The sequence below is a fragment of the Etheostoma cragini genome, chromosome 5 (assembly GCF_013103735.1).
Source record: "Etheostoma cragini isolate CJK2018 chromosome 5, CSU_Ecrag_1.0, whole genome shotgun sequence".
NCBI classification, from domain to species: domain Eukaryota; kingdom Metazoa; phylum Chordata; class Actinopteri; order Perciformes; family Percidae; genus Etheostoma; species Etheostoma cragini.
In genome coordinates, this window is record NC_048411.1 from 4975245 (window position 1) to 4993048 (window position 17804).

The 17804-nt window shown below is 39.8% G+C and overlaps 1 protein-coding gene across 6 annotated transcripts in view; it reads left to right on the plus strand.

Moving 5' to 3' along the window:
- Positions 1–17804, plus strand: part of pde4d (phosphodiesterase 4D, cAMP-specific) — a 181788-nt gene that overhangs the window by 139227 nt on the left and 24757 nt on the right. Inside the window, exon 1 of one of the 6 annotated variants that reach the window (XM_034872674.1) lies at positions 5337–5482. The exons of 4 other annotated variants lie outside the window; for them this stretch is intronic. In XM_034872674.1, coding sequence (XP_034728565.1) covers positions 5355–5482 — 128 coding nt within the window. In that variant the 5' untranslated portion in view covers positions 5337–5354. Of the gene's footprint in view, positions 1–5336; positions 5483–9577; positions 10376–17804 lie in introns of those variants that run through there. One more of the 6 variants, XM_034872671.1, reaches the window with a different exon arrangement.

Consider the following 17804-nt stretch of genomic DNA (forward strand, 5'->3'; position numbering starts at 1 on the left):
CCTGGGAAAACACTGAGACATTCACAAGGGGGCAGAAACGGGAAAACAAACCCAACAAAAACCCCAAACCACAACAATATGTGGGATATCATAACCCCAACAACAACACACAATAGGTGCTATACATCACAGGAAGCAGTACTTAAACAGCACTGCTTATTATTGAAGGTGTATTATGTGCACATTGGTTTAAGAAGTTTATTAAGATACACTTTGGCTTATTAATAAAGTCCTACTTTTGTTGATAATGAACAGAAGTATTTTTTTTGTTTTACTTGATACATTTGCTTGTGTAGATCTTGTCAAATTAAATTCATAATACTGAAATGAGTAGTCAATAAATCAATTAGTCGATTGATTGAAAATACCAAGCAATGTTTATAGTTTATAATTTAATAATTATATCTTTGTAAATGACAAAAACATGTAAGCATCTTATGGTTTTGTACTTTTGGTAAGACATTAGCAATAGAAAAATATAGGCTTTAGTTTTGGGGAAAATGTGATTTAAATAATTTTAAATTTTTTGAACCATTAGTTTTTGTTTTAATTACCTATGAGGTAATTAACTCCACCAGAGAGGTGACGACTGAAGACAAGTGCAGACGATGCAACTTTTATGTAAATTTGCCTGTTTCAGACATGTGTTTTAGCCCTGAAACACAAACATTCTTATCTGTATGGAATCCGCATTTGTGCACATGAAGATAGGTTAAGTAAAAGCTGTACTGAGATGCTTCCTCAACATGAGCACATTATATATATATATATATATATATGTTATATATTTTGTGTTTGTGCTGTAGAAAGACAATTTGTGGAAATGATTATCCCTATGGGACAATAAATACTTTATCTCTATATATCTATTTATGGATATTTCACCCCTTTAGGAGACTGGTATGCTGGTAGGGTTTCTGATGTGAATGTGAGTGACTCAGAGTAATGTGCTGACAAAAGTATTTCTTTGCCTCTGAGTCAGATTTCATCATGTTGGTCTCAGGACATGGTGCTTACATTCATAGTGTCCTAACTTACTTCAGCCTAAAAGCGTCACGACACAATTTGTTGACAGTGTACGCAGCCAGATGCACACACACTCGCAGTATTGTGGGAGCTTTTGTTAGTCTTCAGTGATCACGCTACTCCAGATTTTTTCATTTTTGTATTATGTGGTAAGGGCTGCTTTCTATTCTCCTTTTGTGCTCTGGTGAGTCTGTGAGACAAACAATAGTTTAGCCAACTTAAATCCTTTCAACAGTCCGTGAGCCAGCTGGATGTGTAGATAGAGCACAGGTAGGTCATGCATAGCTGCTGTGAATAGCTCATGAATAGGCCTAGTTCATTTGTTGATGTGAACCCAGTCACATTCTGCAGTGACATGTTTGGGTGGATCATTTTGAGTGTATGTTAACATGTTCATCTTTAAACCTCAAATATAAGAATCAGTGTTGAGAGCTCTGACCCTCCAAGAAGCTCACTGTCATTCATTGCACAATCTGCCGCTGGATCCTTAGCAACTGAAAGCTGATTGGTTGTCAGGACCTACCTGTCCCTTTTGAATTCTGGCAGGTCACCATGGCAACCACATTATAAACATGAATATAGCAGGGGACTGTAAAGGCAGGCAGTGAGTGCGTGCCTAGCTGAGGCATAGAAATTGCTCCTTGACACAGACAATAACATGACTGACTGAGAGCCGTTTCCTTCCATCATAAACACAGTGCTGCATTAATCTCTATTGTTGTCTCTTAATCCCATTACCTTTTTGCTGATTTACATACTTAAAAACAAATATCTGTAATCAGATTAAATGTTTTTTGCAACGGCAGCGGAAGTGCAGTTGCCATGGCACGGTGTTTGGTGTTCTAAGCCCCCAACGTCCCCTTAAGGCAGCGGGGTCTGCAGTATGATTAGGCAGTGACTAGGGTTGGACTGAGACTTTTAAAAAAGGACTAAAAACATTTCTTTTTAGCAAAATGTATGAGTTTTAATTAAGCAAGTTTTTGCATTATCTATTTATGTTTTATATTGATGTTCTTACCATGCTTTTATGATCTTAACTCTAGTACTTTGAGATTTGTTCCAAATGTAAAATGCATTACAAATAAAATCTATTATTATAATTATTATTGTTATTATTAGGGTTATTATTAGGCTTAAGTGCCTTAAAGTAGACCTTAAAACACCATTGAGCCCATGGCACTAGGCTGTAACAGCAGCTTTAAGCCGCACAGTTACAGTTTACCTTATTTTTCATCATGCTACATCACACTGTTGCCTGTGGGATTCTTATAAAATTCAGTTATCTTACATGAAGCTGAAGCTAACAAATCACTTGTTGAACCACAAATCCACTTCTGGCTGTGGACCTAAAAAGTACCATTACTCAATGAATAACTGATAAAGGAACCAATCAATTTTTTTATGACAAAGAAACTGTATTTTATGGTGATCGGTCCCATTGTGGCCATTTGCAGTCTCTGTGACTTGAATTGAAGCGTCCCTACTTCAGATATCCAACATTTAAAAATCCAGGGAAAAGTTTGAAGAAAGACATGTCCTAAGCTCTATCGTATCAGTATCGGTACCACAACCCAGGACTTCTTTCAGCGATAGTATTGGAAAAATCAAAAAGCGATACCCAGCGTTACTAATGTTCAGTTTTCACTCTCCCTTGCCTTTCTCTTTCAAAAGTCATATTTTACTGACTCAATTTGCCATTCAGCTGGTTTCTTATATGTTTTATTTTTATGGAATTACTTAATGATCCTGTTTTGATTCTCCCTCCCTGCTCCAGTCACCAGTCTGTCATGCAACATAAATCCAAAGGCCCTAACAGGGTGCCTGACCCTGCCAGTCGTGAGAGGAGAGTGCATCACAAAGCCCTTGCTGTCTTTCTGGCACACAGCCAGTCAATTAGCTGTTTATGCACTTTTGTACTTAACCCATGGAGTCTGCTTCCCTGCCTGCTTATTTGAATCACTGATTACTCTAGTCAGCTTTTGTCGCTTGTTACTTTTCATGCATTGTCTATTTTAGGTAGCAATGGAATATAAGCCCATTGTCTCTTTGTTCTGTATTGACAATGTTACATTTTCATTTTAATTTTTTCACTGGGTTGAATCAATATTTCCAGTCTGTACATCCCTTTTAAATTATGATTTGCAATGTATTATTGAAAAAAAGAATATACAGTTTTACTGTATTACCCATACCATCTATTTGAAAAGGTGTTGCTGCTTGTATGTACACGTTTGAACATTCGGATAGGGGGGGGGGGGTTCTGGTTTTATTGTGTTGAGCTCCAGGGACACTGAGTGACGACAGTCCACCGTCACCTGACGCTCCGTCTCAGCTCGTCGCTGCCACTGACAGTGTGTGGCCGTCTCAGGCAGCTAGGCAGACCTATACTTGTTTTACAGGTTGTGTGTTTGTCAGAGGGAGCAGGTTGAGTGGAGATCCGTAAAGCCTTGCTGTATTGATCTGTGTGCATTTTATCTGGCTGTACATGTAGTGGTGTTCAGATGTTCAGTGCGAGTGACTGTGACTTTGACAGCCTCCCTGTCTACCCAGGAGCTGTTGTCACATGCTGGCTGCTTCTGTGAGAGCTGAGCAGAAGCCGTAACTCCACAGAGATTCACGACTCGTGTGTTTGAGCTGCTGATGGTTTATCTCTTGGAACAGCATTTTCTCTGCAGAGCAGACTGCCCCCTGCTGACATCTTGGGACTGTTAAGAGATTAATCAGTTGGAGTGATTTAGATGTTATCGTGTTAGTGATAAAGTGATTGAAAATTACACAATAACAAATGACAGTAATCTCATTTGAAATATCATAAATATGCATGCTCAGATGATCCTGTTCCACCTGCAGCCCATATTATTATGAAATCATATCTACAAACAGAGCTGTGTGCTTCAGTTTTAGAAATGAATATACATTTATCTGCTCTACTTATTCTCAAAGTTGGCTCAAATTGCAGTTCTGTTAATTTGAAATGTATTTCTCATGATACATGGTTTTGCACTGCTGGTTCCAGATTGTTTTTTGTGGTACTCTGCTCCCCCCTGGTGGTGGAAATTAGCTTTAACCAAGGTTGGGGGTTGAGACAGGGCTATGGGCTGGCAGATTTAGGTTGGTTTCATTCAATTTCAATAAACAGAATTTTACTTTTTTGAGTAAAAAAAAAGGCCCTGACATGAAGGGACTTAGTCATTTTGTTGTTGGTTTTATCAGTATTTCAAATATACAGTATATTTCACCAAATATTTTTACAGTTTATGTACTTTATGCTTGTTGTATCCCACTGTTCACATTTGTGCAAATCAGCATTTAGTTTGTCATGCAAATCAAATGTTGTTTAGCTACATGAAGCAAATGTCTTCATTCTTCAAAGTGATCTGTTTTTCACTCATATTATGAATGCTTGTTGTATATTGGGAGGATATACTTGGAATTGTACATGCCCTACTGGTATAAAGCTTAACCTTCACACTGTAACTAAATACTACATTTGGATGACAGCCCATGATTCAATTTTGAAAAATGGATAAACAAAGATTTAAAAACACTTTGAAAAGTAAATGGAACGGTTTATTTGGTAGCCGGTTACATCAGTGTTTTTTCTTAACAACAGATTAAATGGCATACACATACACACCTCACCAACGATTTCATGGATCACCCAAGACCACTGACAAAGACTACTGGCAGTGTGCATGAAGAAGGAGACAGTATGGAAGCTATAAACTACAGCATTACCTGCAGTGGGAGCAACTTTATTGTTAAAACTAACATTTCAAGTTTAACACTGGACTTCTGATGGATGATGAACAGTGCAATGACATGATCAACATCACCTTACTTTTCATCTTTACTGTACACTGATTGCCTTACTCATTTATCCATCATAAAGCTTTACCTGATGTAAATTGGCATTGTACATACAACACAATTATGTAATGTTGCTGCATGTCCACAATATCACAAAAAAAATATGATTCTCACGGATGTCATTACTGACTCTTGATGGTTAACTGAAAGAAAAGATAAGTTTGCTCTGCATCTGCTCTTTGCTCCTCCCTCTCCTGCATCTCTCTCTCCATCTCCAACTCTCTCTTTTTCCTAATCAAGGCACACCCATGCTGAGCCCTTTCCTTTCCTCACCCCTCGCTTCTCACACACCCCTCCCTCCTTCCTCCTGACATAGCTTTATCAGGCTTGTCACTCCATCTTTTCTCTCTCTTTCTACTCTCTCTGTCTTGACACAAGTCTCTGTGTGTGTATGTGTGTGGGTGTGTGTGTCTGTGTGTGTGTGTGTGTGTGTGTCTGTGGTTGACAACTTCCCCAAAATGAGTTTACCTGTGAACTCAGATTATCTGTCTTTGGAGAGGATAGCCCGCTACCGCCATGCCTGTTCCAACGGCTCACCCTTTGCTACAAACAAGCCTATTGACATCAAGCCTCGTGGCAGGAGAGGGTATGATTGCTCACTGGAACTAAAACTCTTTGTGGGAGGAAGGGGGACAGCATTTCAGTGATGTGACCTTAGCCTTTGTCTTGTACTGAGGATTTGTTTTTATGTGGGAATATTTCATAGTATCTGCTTTCTTTAAATGCATCTGATATTCATTCGTGTTACTTAAGGGCAGATTCTTGTATTGCTGTTTCTGTAATTAATATCCAACTATTGCTTGCATGTGAAAAGTTGAGATAGAGTAAATAAGAAAGTAGAAGACAACTTGGTGAAGCTGAGCATCAGCCGAGCTGAAAGTCTTTCTCTAAAAAGTCTTTATAATTGCTCCACGAGTGTAAACTGTGACTATATAACGCGCTAGTGTGCCGATTTTTGTGTTTGTGTCTCTTATCAGAACATAAGCTGATGAAAAGCCCCACCTGGACAACACAGAACTAGAACAGTGTTCACAACCGAGCGTTGTGTAAAGGGTGGTTGCTTGGTGGCTGGTTGTGTTGTTAGAGCTCTGTCGAAGCTGTAGTTCTGCTGTTTACTCTGCTGAACCTATAGTGTCGACCTGAAGTGTGTCTAAATGTGTGTATGTGCATGTTTGTGTCTCTCTGTGGTCCATGCGAAGTAGCTATTCTGCCTCTACAAAACATGGTTAAGAGCCAGGTAAATGATAAATAAGCAGGCCGCATCAAGTCATCATCCAACGCATCAAGGTTATCAAGAGGACAAGCCCATTCACTAACCACAGCAGAGCGTGAGCTAATCATCAGAGCACTCTCTGTCCATTAAAGCTCACACAGTACATATTTAGACCTGTTAGACCCATTTTTGTACTGCATTTCTCTGATTAATACATACTCAGCGACCCCTGACAAAACCTAAGATGTGCTATCATCTTGTGTGTGTGTGTGTGTGTGTGAGAGAGAGAGAAAGACATGAAATAGTGTATGTGTGTTTGTGCCTCTATAGTATTTGAATATGGAGCGCAGTAATGGCTGGTGGCGTTTGTAGACATATAGATATGGATGGAGCCTTGTCAATACTGTGGACCAGCCATCTGTGCTCACTGCCTGTTCCTTACTGAAGTGCTATTTATATCAGCATTTACTGAGTGTGTTTATCTGCACCATATACTGAACATGGTTCATGGGAGAGGTATTTTTTTTTTTAAACAAAATCCATTTTTTTGTTGGTCACTCAATCTATGCAACTGTTTTTATAACAACACTCATACCGATTTTACCACTAGGTGGCAGTGGTTCTGTGATGTGCACAGAATAGCATAGAACTTGATTAAGACAGAATAATCATTAAGTGGTGATTATTATATAATGCAGGTAGGGTTTAATAAGTCACCATTAACGTAATATATTTATCCTATACTAATGTAATAGCAGTAACCTTCTATTGCTTGAATGCATCCTCTGTTTATTAACTCAATCAGTTAATTCATTCAGTTTTATTGGGTTCTCACTGTAAAGGTGTTTTTTTATTACAAAAATTTCAACAGAATTGAAACACAGAAACAGCAAAGTCATTAGAAATAATTACATTAGCAACGAAGCCCCTGTAAACACTAAGAAAGAAGAGGAAATTATTTTTGATCCAGGTCAATTGGGAGGATTATTCTCCACTTTTGGAACATAACGCTTGTATTAACCACATTTATTCTTGTAAATACTTGCGTCTATTGACTGTAATCTGTCTTGGAATGTCCATGGGAATTCTGCAAGCTCTAGGATCCAACGGACACTTTACTTTTTGCTCAGGGTGTTTGTGATTGAGGGTAATTATGTTATTTTAACTGGTAACTGGTATTCTTTTGTCTATTTAAATACTTAAAACATTACTTTATTGGTGATATACATGGGAATGTTTTTCTACTGTATAATGGTGATGAATGTATAAACAAGATCACTGCAGCTTTGGCACCAGATTATTATTAGTGTTATTTTATTTATTTGCTAGTAAAACACATTACCACCTCTAACAGAAAAAACAAAGTAGTTGTTAACAAGAAAGTATGCATTGTTTTAAGATTCTAAGATTAAGACATACTTTTTTGATCCTGCAAGGGAAAGCTGAGGTATTGATCTTTTCTGGCATACAGGGACCTACATATGGTTGAAAAGTTAAATTGATTTCATGCGGCTTTTACTATTTGATTATGACTCGTAGGAAAAATAACATTCTTGCCTCCTGCAAATTCAACCCTGTTAAGCAGAACCAGGTTCATTATTTGTTACACCTTGGCTTCCTGGAGATGGCAGTAGTGTGGTCTAAAAGTAACAACTAATTATTTGTGAGTGTCTTTGTGAATGGAAGCATGCACCAGTGAGATATGTTGTTTTTCACAAGAAACAGTAGAGAGGAAAACAAGAAGCGATAGTGTGCCTCTCAAACATATCCGTTTTTTACTGATTAAGACCCAGTTTGCTGATTGCGTCGATCTAAACAGATCTGTCTGTAAAGTAACATCATATGGTCTGAATGTATCCAGTTTTTTAAATATGGAGCTCAGCATGGTGACAGGGGATAAAGACTGTTTGCATAGGTCTTGTCATCATGTTGTCTGTTGTGTTTTCATTTGGGATCCATGTGGTTTTAAGGCAGGGTAGGAAGGAGTTTTCTTAAGGAAACTGTTCTCTTTTGTTGGTCTTCCCTTGACTGCATGGAATGTGCAGACCGTGGTAATAGGATTAGTTTCACCACTTTGACTCAGCTATAAACTCCATCATTCTGCCATGCTACACTGAAAGCATTAGATGTGCCTATTCAACTCCTGTTACTCACTTTAAGTGCTCCACACATATTTGTTTTTACGTTTTTTGTTTTTGTTTTTTTTTTTACATCAATGTTAAACATACACTATCAACTATTAACCCTGCCAGTATGAAATTAGCTGCACTGTCCAAGAGATGGCAGTCAGGGATGAAAAGCTTTCTGTCTTTTGTTAATTAGTGTTCAATCCGTTATTTGGTACCTAGTTACTGTGGACATAAAAGCATTCATTTACTGTTAATTTGTGGCGTTATTATTTGCTCGGACACTCGGAGGTGTCTGCATGTACAGTATGGCTAGTGGCCATGTTTTGTCCTTGTGTCGTTTAGTTTCTGCATGTGAGCTCATCTGCATGTGTGTATGCAAAAAATGAGGTCATTTGTGTTGCTATTTCCTCAGGTCCATGTTCCTCCTCTCTTCCATGACATAAAAGCCCATCTACAGTACTGTATGCAATCATTTCTAAAGCATCAGTGACCATAAAGTGGATGACCTCGGTATTATCAGTCTGTCGGTGCAGTTAGCAAATTATTCTTCCCTCAACAAAAGAGAAGCATTCTCTGACTGACCTCCATATCTTGTTACTTACGCCTACGGCCAGTTGCAGTCTTGATGACATGTAAATATTCTCAGTGCTTACAAGATTAGAGGGCTTACATAGTGGTTACGCTGATGCTTCAGTGTTTCTTCCAATTGTTTTGTCCTACTTTTTAACTGTGTTTGCTGAGTTGGTGATGTGTGTCTTCAGTACATCCCCAATAGATAACTGACACAGAAAGAACTGCACAAAATTCTGATACAATTGTCTGCAGTACTTGAGCTGAATATAAAGATGCATGATAACGCTTAAAAGTAAAACAATCCTTACATACACTGTCTGCGTAATATGCATGTGATGTTTTTTATATGGTATACCAGAATGAAATAGCACATGCATACTATGTTGACTTTTATATCCCATCACTGTTTTTGTTTATGTACCTACATTCATACATCAGTTAGTAACTCCAATTAGATATTTATCAATCAATCAATTAAAAAAACTGCTTCTGTTCAGTAATCTTGCAAGTAATTTATTAATTATATTATTCATTAGTGTTTTATACATCATTAGATACATGTGTCATTGTTAAAATTACTTGCTATGATTAATAGTAAAAGTAAAAAACATTTTGTCCTCATTTGCTTTCACCTATTTTCACTCCCACCAATGATTCTCAATTTTAATAATGCGAACGTGTTAACACAAAAGAAATGCACAAGGTTGTCAGTAAATCCTTGTTTTATTGCTTCTTTTATTGTAAAAATGAAAGTCAACAAACATTATTTTCTCCATGTCATTGACATGCCTTAGCTGCTTGTTTTATGTTAGTGTGACAGCTGAGTGACTGACACAAGCCCCGCCCTTCAAGGAATTACTACTACCCAAACAACCACTCCCACTCCAGACATACCCCAGCTGCAGCTTAGGGAAGCAGAAAGACAGCACAGGAGAGTCAAGTAACTCAAAGACAGGGACAGAGTCGTGAAAAGAGAGAAAGAGGTAAGGAGGGAGGGGGAAAAGACCGTGAGAGGAAGAGGAGATCTTATTTCCACCAGTCAGGGAAAAAAACAGCCTCAGGGACTTGAAAGAGAGAAGCAGATTGAGAAAGTGGAAGCGACTGTGTGTGCCCGAATGGATGAGAAGATAGGAATCTCACACGCTGGCAAGAAAGAAACGCGCAAGTGAGTGACAGCGAGAGACGGCTAAAGAACCACCTACTGTCGAACGCTCAGAGCTCGGGGAAAAGCAGCAGCAGCAGCGGTGTGGAATAATCTTGAATGGAGGGTTGGATCTGACTGTACCAGGGTTTGCTCTCAAGCAGCTTGGCAGACCTGACCACTCCGCCGAACGAACACTAAGGGAGAGACGCTCCCACTGGATCACTTCAGACCAGTGAGGACTGTGGTCAGACACAGCACAGGGCTGGTGAGAGGACTCCAGGTGGCCCAGAGGGTGTATGTGTGGCTTTATGTGTGTGTGAGTTTGCAGATGTAATGTAGAAGGACAAGCCAGACCATGAGTATCATTCTTAAACCACGGTCGCGCTCCACCAGCTCACTGAAGAACACAGAGGGACTATGGTAAATAGATGGAGAACTTTGTCCTGCTGGTAACATTTCCATGTTAATCCCGGTGTGTGTGTGTGTGTGTTTTCCTCTATTGTTTTCCATCTGTCTGTTTGTTGCTTTCCTAAATACTTCCTCTGCCTCACCCGGCTTCTTCCCGGATGTCCTTCCTTTACTTTGTTGCCATCTCTTTTCTTGACCTCAAAACTTCTCTGCCTCTTCCATGGTGTGCTGTGGAAACCCTCTTTACCCTGTAGATATGTCAGTTACAGGGTTTTTGCGTGCATGGTATGACAAGTTCTGTGATCGGTTTTAGTTTTGGTCTGTCCTTAACTCTAGTTTATTTTGTGCTTTATGTGACAGACTTAATAACGACATGCCACTAGCTGTAGTTGTCATGACCCTGGTACGTAAACCACACCGTGCTTTCATTAGAACTCACTGTCTATTACTCCAGTGAAATTTATAAGTTGTAAAACAGCAAAGGAAGCATTCATTGAAGAACTTGTTGTGTTGCTCCACACATTCTCCTGTCGGCAAATGGCTCCAGATGAATGCAGGATGCAGAGCTCGTGCCAGGGGCTCAAATCACCCTGCCCTCTGCCCTGCCCCTCACGTCTCCTTCCCCTGCTGTCTCAACTTGTCCTTGCTTGTCAGCACTCTGCCCTGTAGCACAGTTTTTTCATTGTTGTATTCTGAGGCAGAGCTGTACATAAATCAGAACAATCCTGGTCAAATACGCCGCGTTTGTGGCAGGTTCAAAGTATTCAGTTCACTTTGTCAGTCTGTTAATCTGCTCTGCAACCCCTCCAGTAGGAAATTACGTGTTAATTTGGTCTCTGAGGGGAGTAGTTCACCGAGCGGTGCAGATTACAGACAATATGTGATGTGGTTTGAGGGTGTGAAGTGTAGTGTAGCTACACTTATATTACTTTTAAAACTGAATGTAGTTTTTTTCATGTTAAAAGCTAATAATCTGTCAGTGTTAGGTTTGGATGAGCCATCTTCTTGAATGACTACCAAAAGCAGTACTCAGCTGGACAAAGCATACCACCTCCTCCATCTGTCCTCTTCTGTTATTTACTGTTGTATCAAGGCTTCTTTCACTTATTCTCATCATCGCTTGGTATTTCACAATTGTTATCACTGAGCTTACAAGATATACAGTAGATTTGTGACTATAAGTATCATTTTAAATCTGAGTTGTAGGTGATAATTCTAGTGATAAGCTTTGAATGGTAGGGTGGGTTTGCTTGTGCAATGTATGCATGTGTAATGTAGAAAGTCGGCTAATTCTCTTCAAGAGAAGTAAATAAAACACACATGACCAGTATCTATGTATGTGTTTCTAACTGGCAGATTCCGCTATTGCTCGGAAAGCAATAGCGGCCATTCAAATTAATGCTTGATATTCCACCAGTCGCGCAACGGCGCGCCCCAGAAGTGTTCTTGAAGCGGCTCTCCAGACAACCAGGCAGGAAGTGAAACAGCGAGAGTATCCAGTTAGTTTACAAAACACACCGCCCTTACATCTGAAGCGTTTAAAGACTATTTGTCTGTTGTTTATATCTAAAGAAACACAACAATGTATAAAAGGCTCCATTACCTTGTAGCTCCCGTTATGGCTCCGTAGCAGACGTTTTTATAAAAATAGGCTAACGATTGTGTCAGAGGAATTACCATATAGTACAGGGTAGAGCCCGACCGATGAAGGATTTTTAAGGTGTATACCGATACGAATATTTGGTTATTAAAAAAACCATTGCTGGTCAGGGGCATGGAGCATTAACCATGGTTATATTACAATGCAACAGTTGTGTTGCCAAAATGGATCTGCACTGTGAGAAGCTCCCAGTGTGGAATGGCCATGGCGGATGACCAAACAAAACCGGAACGTAGCACAGACGCTCGCGGCCAGTGGAAAATGCCTTAGCTGTATGTTTGTGACGCCGTGTGCTTTGTCAGCTTGCATGAGTGCTTGTGTCCTCCTTACGTACAGTATTTAAGACAACAATGCGATCTCTGTGTGTGACGTGCCCTTTGGCTGGACCAAACTCAGACCCCACTCCACCCAATTGTGTAAATGCAGGTTTGTGTACACTGACTTCTGAGTATTTACCAGTGTGTTAGCTTTGTGGGAGTTTGGTAAAAGGTGAAAGATGAGGATTTGGGGATCAGATGTTCATGAAATCCTTTTAGCTTCTTTATTGTAATGCCTCTGTCCCACTTTAAAACCCGTAGGGATGTTGTGGTTTGCTGGGCTAAAGTGTGGATAAGTGGGGCATCTGGCCTTTGTCAGTCTGCAGTTGGGCATCTCAGGCGGGCCGTAAATACACATGTTATCTGGCCTCTCATAGGGTCTCACAACATGCCAGTTATCTAACACATTTTTCAAATTTGACCATTAGGGATTCAGACCTAAGATGATGAATAGGACCGAAAATAGGTTAATAGATAATTGCAAAATACCCCTTTGCCTTGAGCCATGTGACCTAAGATGATGCATTGCCATGGTGACCTCTTTGTATGTCTCTCATGATTGACTGAGTTTTCTGAATCGCGCAATGACTGTGAGCACTAAAGCAGTCTTACGACTAAAAGGGAGAGTTTCAGTTTGCTTAAACCTGACAGGGCAAGAAAAACCAGAATGAGAGCGAGAGAGAAAGAAGCCCCTTTCTAAACTGCACTTTCTCATTAACATATAAGACAAACATTCCCCCGCCCTATTTTTTCCTGCACTACTTACGTTTTGTATTTTTATTTTTTATATTTTTATATTTTGTGTTGACGCTGTAAAGGGGTTGCTTAAATCTCCTAGCACAGGTATTTGAAGGTCATTTGAAGTTTTAAAAAAGGCAATAAATTGCATTATATCTCAGAGAATTGCAATATGTTTAAAATCTTAATAATATCGAATCACAACGTAAGTATCGTGATAATATCATATAGTGAGGTCTCTGGTGATCCTCATCCCTACTACTTTGAAACGTTATCAACTATAAAATTCACCAGCCAGTGTGACACACACACACATACACACACCATATAGATTTATTTGCCAATGACCTATTTTGCCAGGATTTTCCGCCTGATTGGTGTTAATTACACTTAGTGCATGTGTGTTTGTATGACTGCTTCTGTTTACGTGTGATGAGTGTCTAAGAAGGGGTGTGTATTGTATGAGTACGGCCAATAGAGAAATCTTGTCTTGGTTATCAGCAAGTGATTTCCGTCACTTATCTGATTGGTCTGAGTGCCCTGTGCGTTTTTCTGTTACATTTTTTTAAGTTTTCTGGCGGTAAGGAATTGTTTGACTCTGCCCACTCCCCTGCTGACTATCCATACAAGATGGCAAAGACAGTGGTGTTTGGTGTTTTTTGCCCCCAACGTCTCCTTCCAGGCAACGCGGCAATGGTTATGTTAAGGATTAAGGTTAGGGTTAGCTGTGTGGAAGGTGATGGTGGACGCAAAACACACCTTTGAGCAAAGACAGTGCTGAGAGCTAGAGGTTTATAAGCACTATACATGTTGCCTCATGAAGCCATTTTTAGCCAGGATGTTAAAGAGAGTATTTAACAATGGAACTGAATTTTCTGCTTTGCCTACTTGTGCTGTAACATTAGGTTCCCTATTGTCCTGTATGTGCAAGCATAAACAAAGAAAAGGAAGTAGAACTGAATGCTCCGTCTTGACTATCCCTTTACTCATTCTATGATCTTTAAGGCTGGATTACAGTAAAGTGATTCAGTCTTTTAAACTTTTTGTTTTTCGTTACAAATGTTTCAGTACTGATACCAAATTATTCTTTTTCAGTACCTTGGCCTCATCCATAAAATGAACATGTTATGTTTGGTCAGTGAGGATAAAGTAGTAATATATTAAGTGGTTTCAATATCTTTGACCTGACTGTCTGTTTCATAATTTAACATATAAGAAAACTCATTCTAATCTCCTATTTTGTCTCTGGTGGGATTGGCTGTTTTATTTGGTAAGCACATTGAGTCAGAGAAGGTGACACACCTTAAATAAGAAATACTAATCCTCTACTTTTCTCAGATTTCTTCAGCTGCACCATGTTGATTTTATTATGCAGTTAAATTGATCGGGGAAATAAGCATGTAAAGCAGATGTGTTGTGGTTTTGAAGCCTCACCAAACTAACACAGCTTTTTCTTTACGTGCAGCATGTCTGAATCTTTTGCGTCATCTGTGCTTAGTCATTTGTCTTCGGTCTCTACATCTTTTTCTCTGCCATGGGTCACTGTTTTGCACCTAGAACATGGTCAAGGTTACCATGCATTTGTTCAGGATCACATACCTACACTTTGCATGCATGCAAAGGAACACACTCCTCACAATCCTCTTAAATACAGACACTTGAAATCTCATGCACACACACACACACACACACACACACACACACACACACACACACACAGCTCTGACATGTCTCTCCTTGTCTTTTCTCCACTGCCTGTCCTCACAGCGTTCTAAAATAAGTGTCATCTTCCCTCTGTCTATTTAATTCCACCCACAGTTCTGTTGTGTTCAACCCTATGGCACAATTTTCTAAACACATCTGTAACTGCATTTTCAGGTTCATTTTCAGTATATTCTTGGCATTTTGGGAAGGTAGTTAAATATGATGTTTAGATTACATATTGTTTCTTGCATGGTTTTGCATTTTCTGGCCCACCAGCTGATTATGTATCAAAGACACTTATGCCCAGACTCCTCACAGCACTGTCACGTCCAATCGTGTGGTGTTTCTAATTGTGCAAGTGACCCAGGGCTTTGTGTGTGTGTGTGTGTGTGTATGTGTGTGTGTATTTTTTCTTTTTTCCCTGCAACCTAAACTCAAGCATGAAACTCTAGTCCTGCACTACAGGCCGTGTTCTTGTCTACTCACATAGCTGCTGCTACATTCCTTACCACAGTAATGCTATTTAGATTACTTTAATACTTATGTCTTAGTTTATGTGTCTTGCTTTTGTTTTTCAGTGAATGATTTTTAGACATGATACAGATATTGGGCATTGATCACAACAATGATAAAAAACTTTATATCTGGATTTTAAGTTAAATTCAAACTTCACAAGTTTCCAGAGGATTTTACAATATATACAGAAAACAGCAAATTAACACAAACATATTTTCTGGTAGCCATCCGCCAATTGCAGTCGAAAATGAATTGTAATGGGTAGCTTTTTCATGTTTTTTTTCTTCTTTTTTTCCCCCTTGCTCATCGAAGGATGCTCCTTCGTGTCAGAGCAGGCAAAAGGCCAGACATTCCCACTGTGATGTCAATGCTGGTGCACTGGTACACATCAGTAAACTAGTAGCTAACATCATTCTGAAAGAGGGCGTGTGTGTGTGGAGTCACACTGACTGTACACTTCCCTATTTAATTCAGAGGCAGACGGTTCGATTCTAAACCGCTTATCGATGCATCTCGATGCAACAATTTTTTTTATGTACACTTCCATACGTGATTTTAAAAATTGTTACTCAGAGTTTGCAAATCACTTCCTAAACTAAGCTAAGTAGTAGTATTTGCCACACAAGTTTTAATGAAATGTTTTGTCTATTGCGGTTTTTATTGTGTAGTTATTCCATGCTTAAGCCTCAAAAATGCTTGTTAAAGTGAGCTTCTCTCTCAGTGATCTTCCATGTCAGAGGCTCAGTCATGAACACGAAACAGGAGGTGGTCACATATAATGTGATAAAGTAGATAACCAGCCTAATTATTTTATGTATGTCTTATTAGAAGGCAGCAGCTGGAAACAATTGTAGTTTAACAATCACGCCCTTATACATTATGTATTAGGCCTCGCCCCTACTATTTACGACATGGCCAGACAAAAGCCGGCTAAGAAGTGGCACTTTTCTGAGGTGGAGATTGAAACCCTGAAATCTCAGGTTTTTATACAGGAGTATAGCATACATATGTAAATATGTATGCTATACTCTGTGAGGGAGAGTGTGTGTCCTCCGCCCCGCCGTGCTGGACCACCACGCAAATCCTGACAGAAGAGGGGCGGGAAAAACAAGCCAAAATATGTCGGTCAATGGCAGAAAGAATTCATTCACTTGTGGCCATTAACAACACTTTAAAAGACAAATGAAAACCTGAAGAATAAATAAAAATGTTGTGCATCGTCATGTTTCCTGTATTGAATATCATTGCCAAACATAACACTCTATCTTTTGAAAGCAAGGAGTAATATCCTGTCTCCTTGTGCTGGACCCTGCTCTCTGGGCATCAGCTGGCTCCATGACTACATTTATGGAACCCTGTTTTCCTGCACAATGTTGTGCAGAACCCCACAGGCTAAAACAATGTAGCAGAACTTTTCTGGCGTGTATAGTAGCGCCCCCCCCCCCCCCCACGTGTGTAGGCAACATGTGCACTGTTGCCCAGCTCATAGAGGTCTTCTAAAAGTGCCAGATCTGCCATTGGCTGATGAGTTCTCCTTCTCCTGTTATATGCTGCACCGCAAGACCACACTGACTCAAAAACTTGCATACACGAGGTCAGACTAGACGTGAGATTCTTTTCTATAGAGGGCCAATGTGAGTTGATTTACATCTCAGGGCTTTGGCTGACAATCTGTGTAGGTTGGGACATCAAAGTAATTGTGATAATGAATCAGTTGTCAAACATATGCTGGGTGTTGTGTTTTGTCACTTTCACTGTCCCTCTCTCTATCATCTTGGTCTCTGTCTCTGTTTTTCTGCATGATACAAACACCCACACACACTTATCATTGCAAAGAACAGCTGGAGAACGGACCAACCTGTGCCTGGGATGACAGTTGATACATCACTTTTTGTGTGTCTGTGGTTTCACACTTAATTTGTACTGAAGCTGGATTCTGAGATCCCGTATCAAGTATCACACAAAAATCCATCTTGTCAGGCTTCAAGTAATGCATTTGTGTTTAAACTACCAGCTTTCTAGTGTGACGCCTGCCTCATTTCATTCAAACCAATAATGGCAGACATGATAGATGGTTCATCCAATCACCTGACAGGTATTTTATGAAAGTGTCTGACCTTTTTCAAACGATTTCCAATGACGGCTTCTCAGATGGTTCTGTGTTACAAACCATCTGCTGCGTCAGGTTACTTTCACACCTGCAGTAAAGAAAACAGATGGATCACTTGATGTGATAATAGGTTGTGTGTGTGTGTGTGTGTGTGTGTGTGTCTGTGCGTGTGCGTGTGTGTAATGGGTTATGGTTAGGGTGAGGTTTCAGTTTAGGCATTTAGTTATGATTGTTAAGGTTAGGGTAAGCGGCTCAGGAATGGATTATGTCAATGACAGGTCCCCCCAAAGATAGTGCCACGCACTGTGTGCTTGCGTGTGTGTGTGTGTGTGTGTGTGTGGATGTGTGTGTGTGTGAAGCCTGATTTATGGTTCCACAGAGGCTCAACGCAGAGCT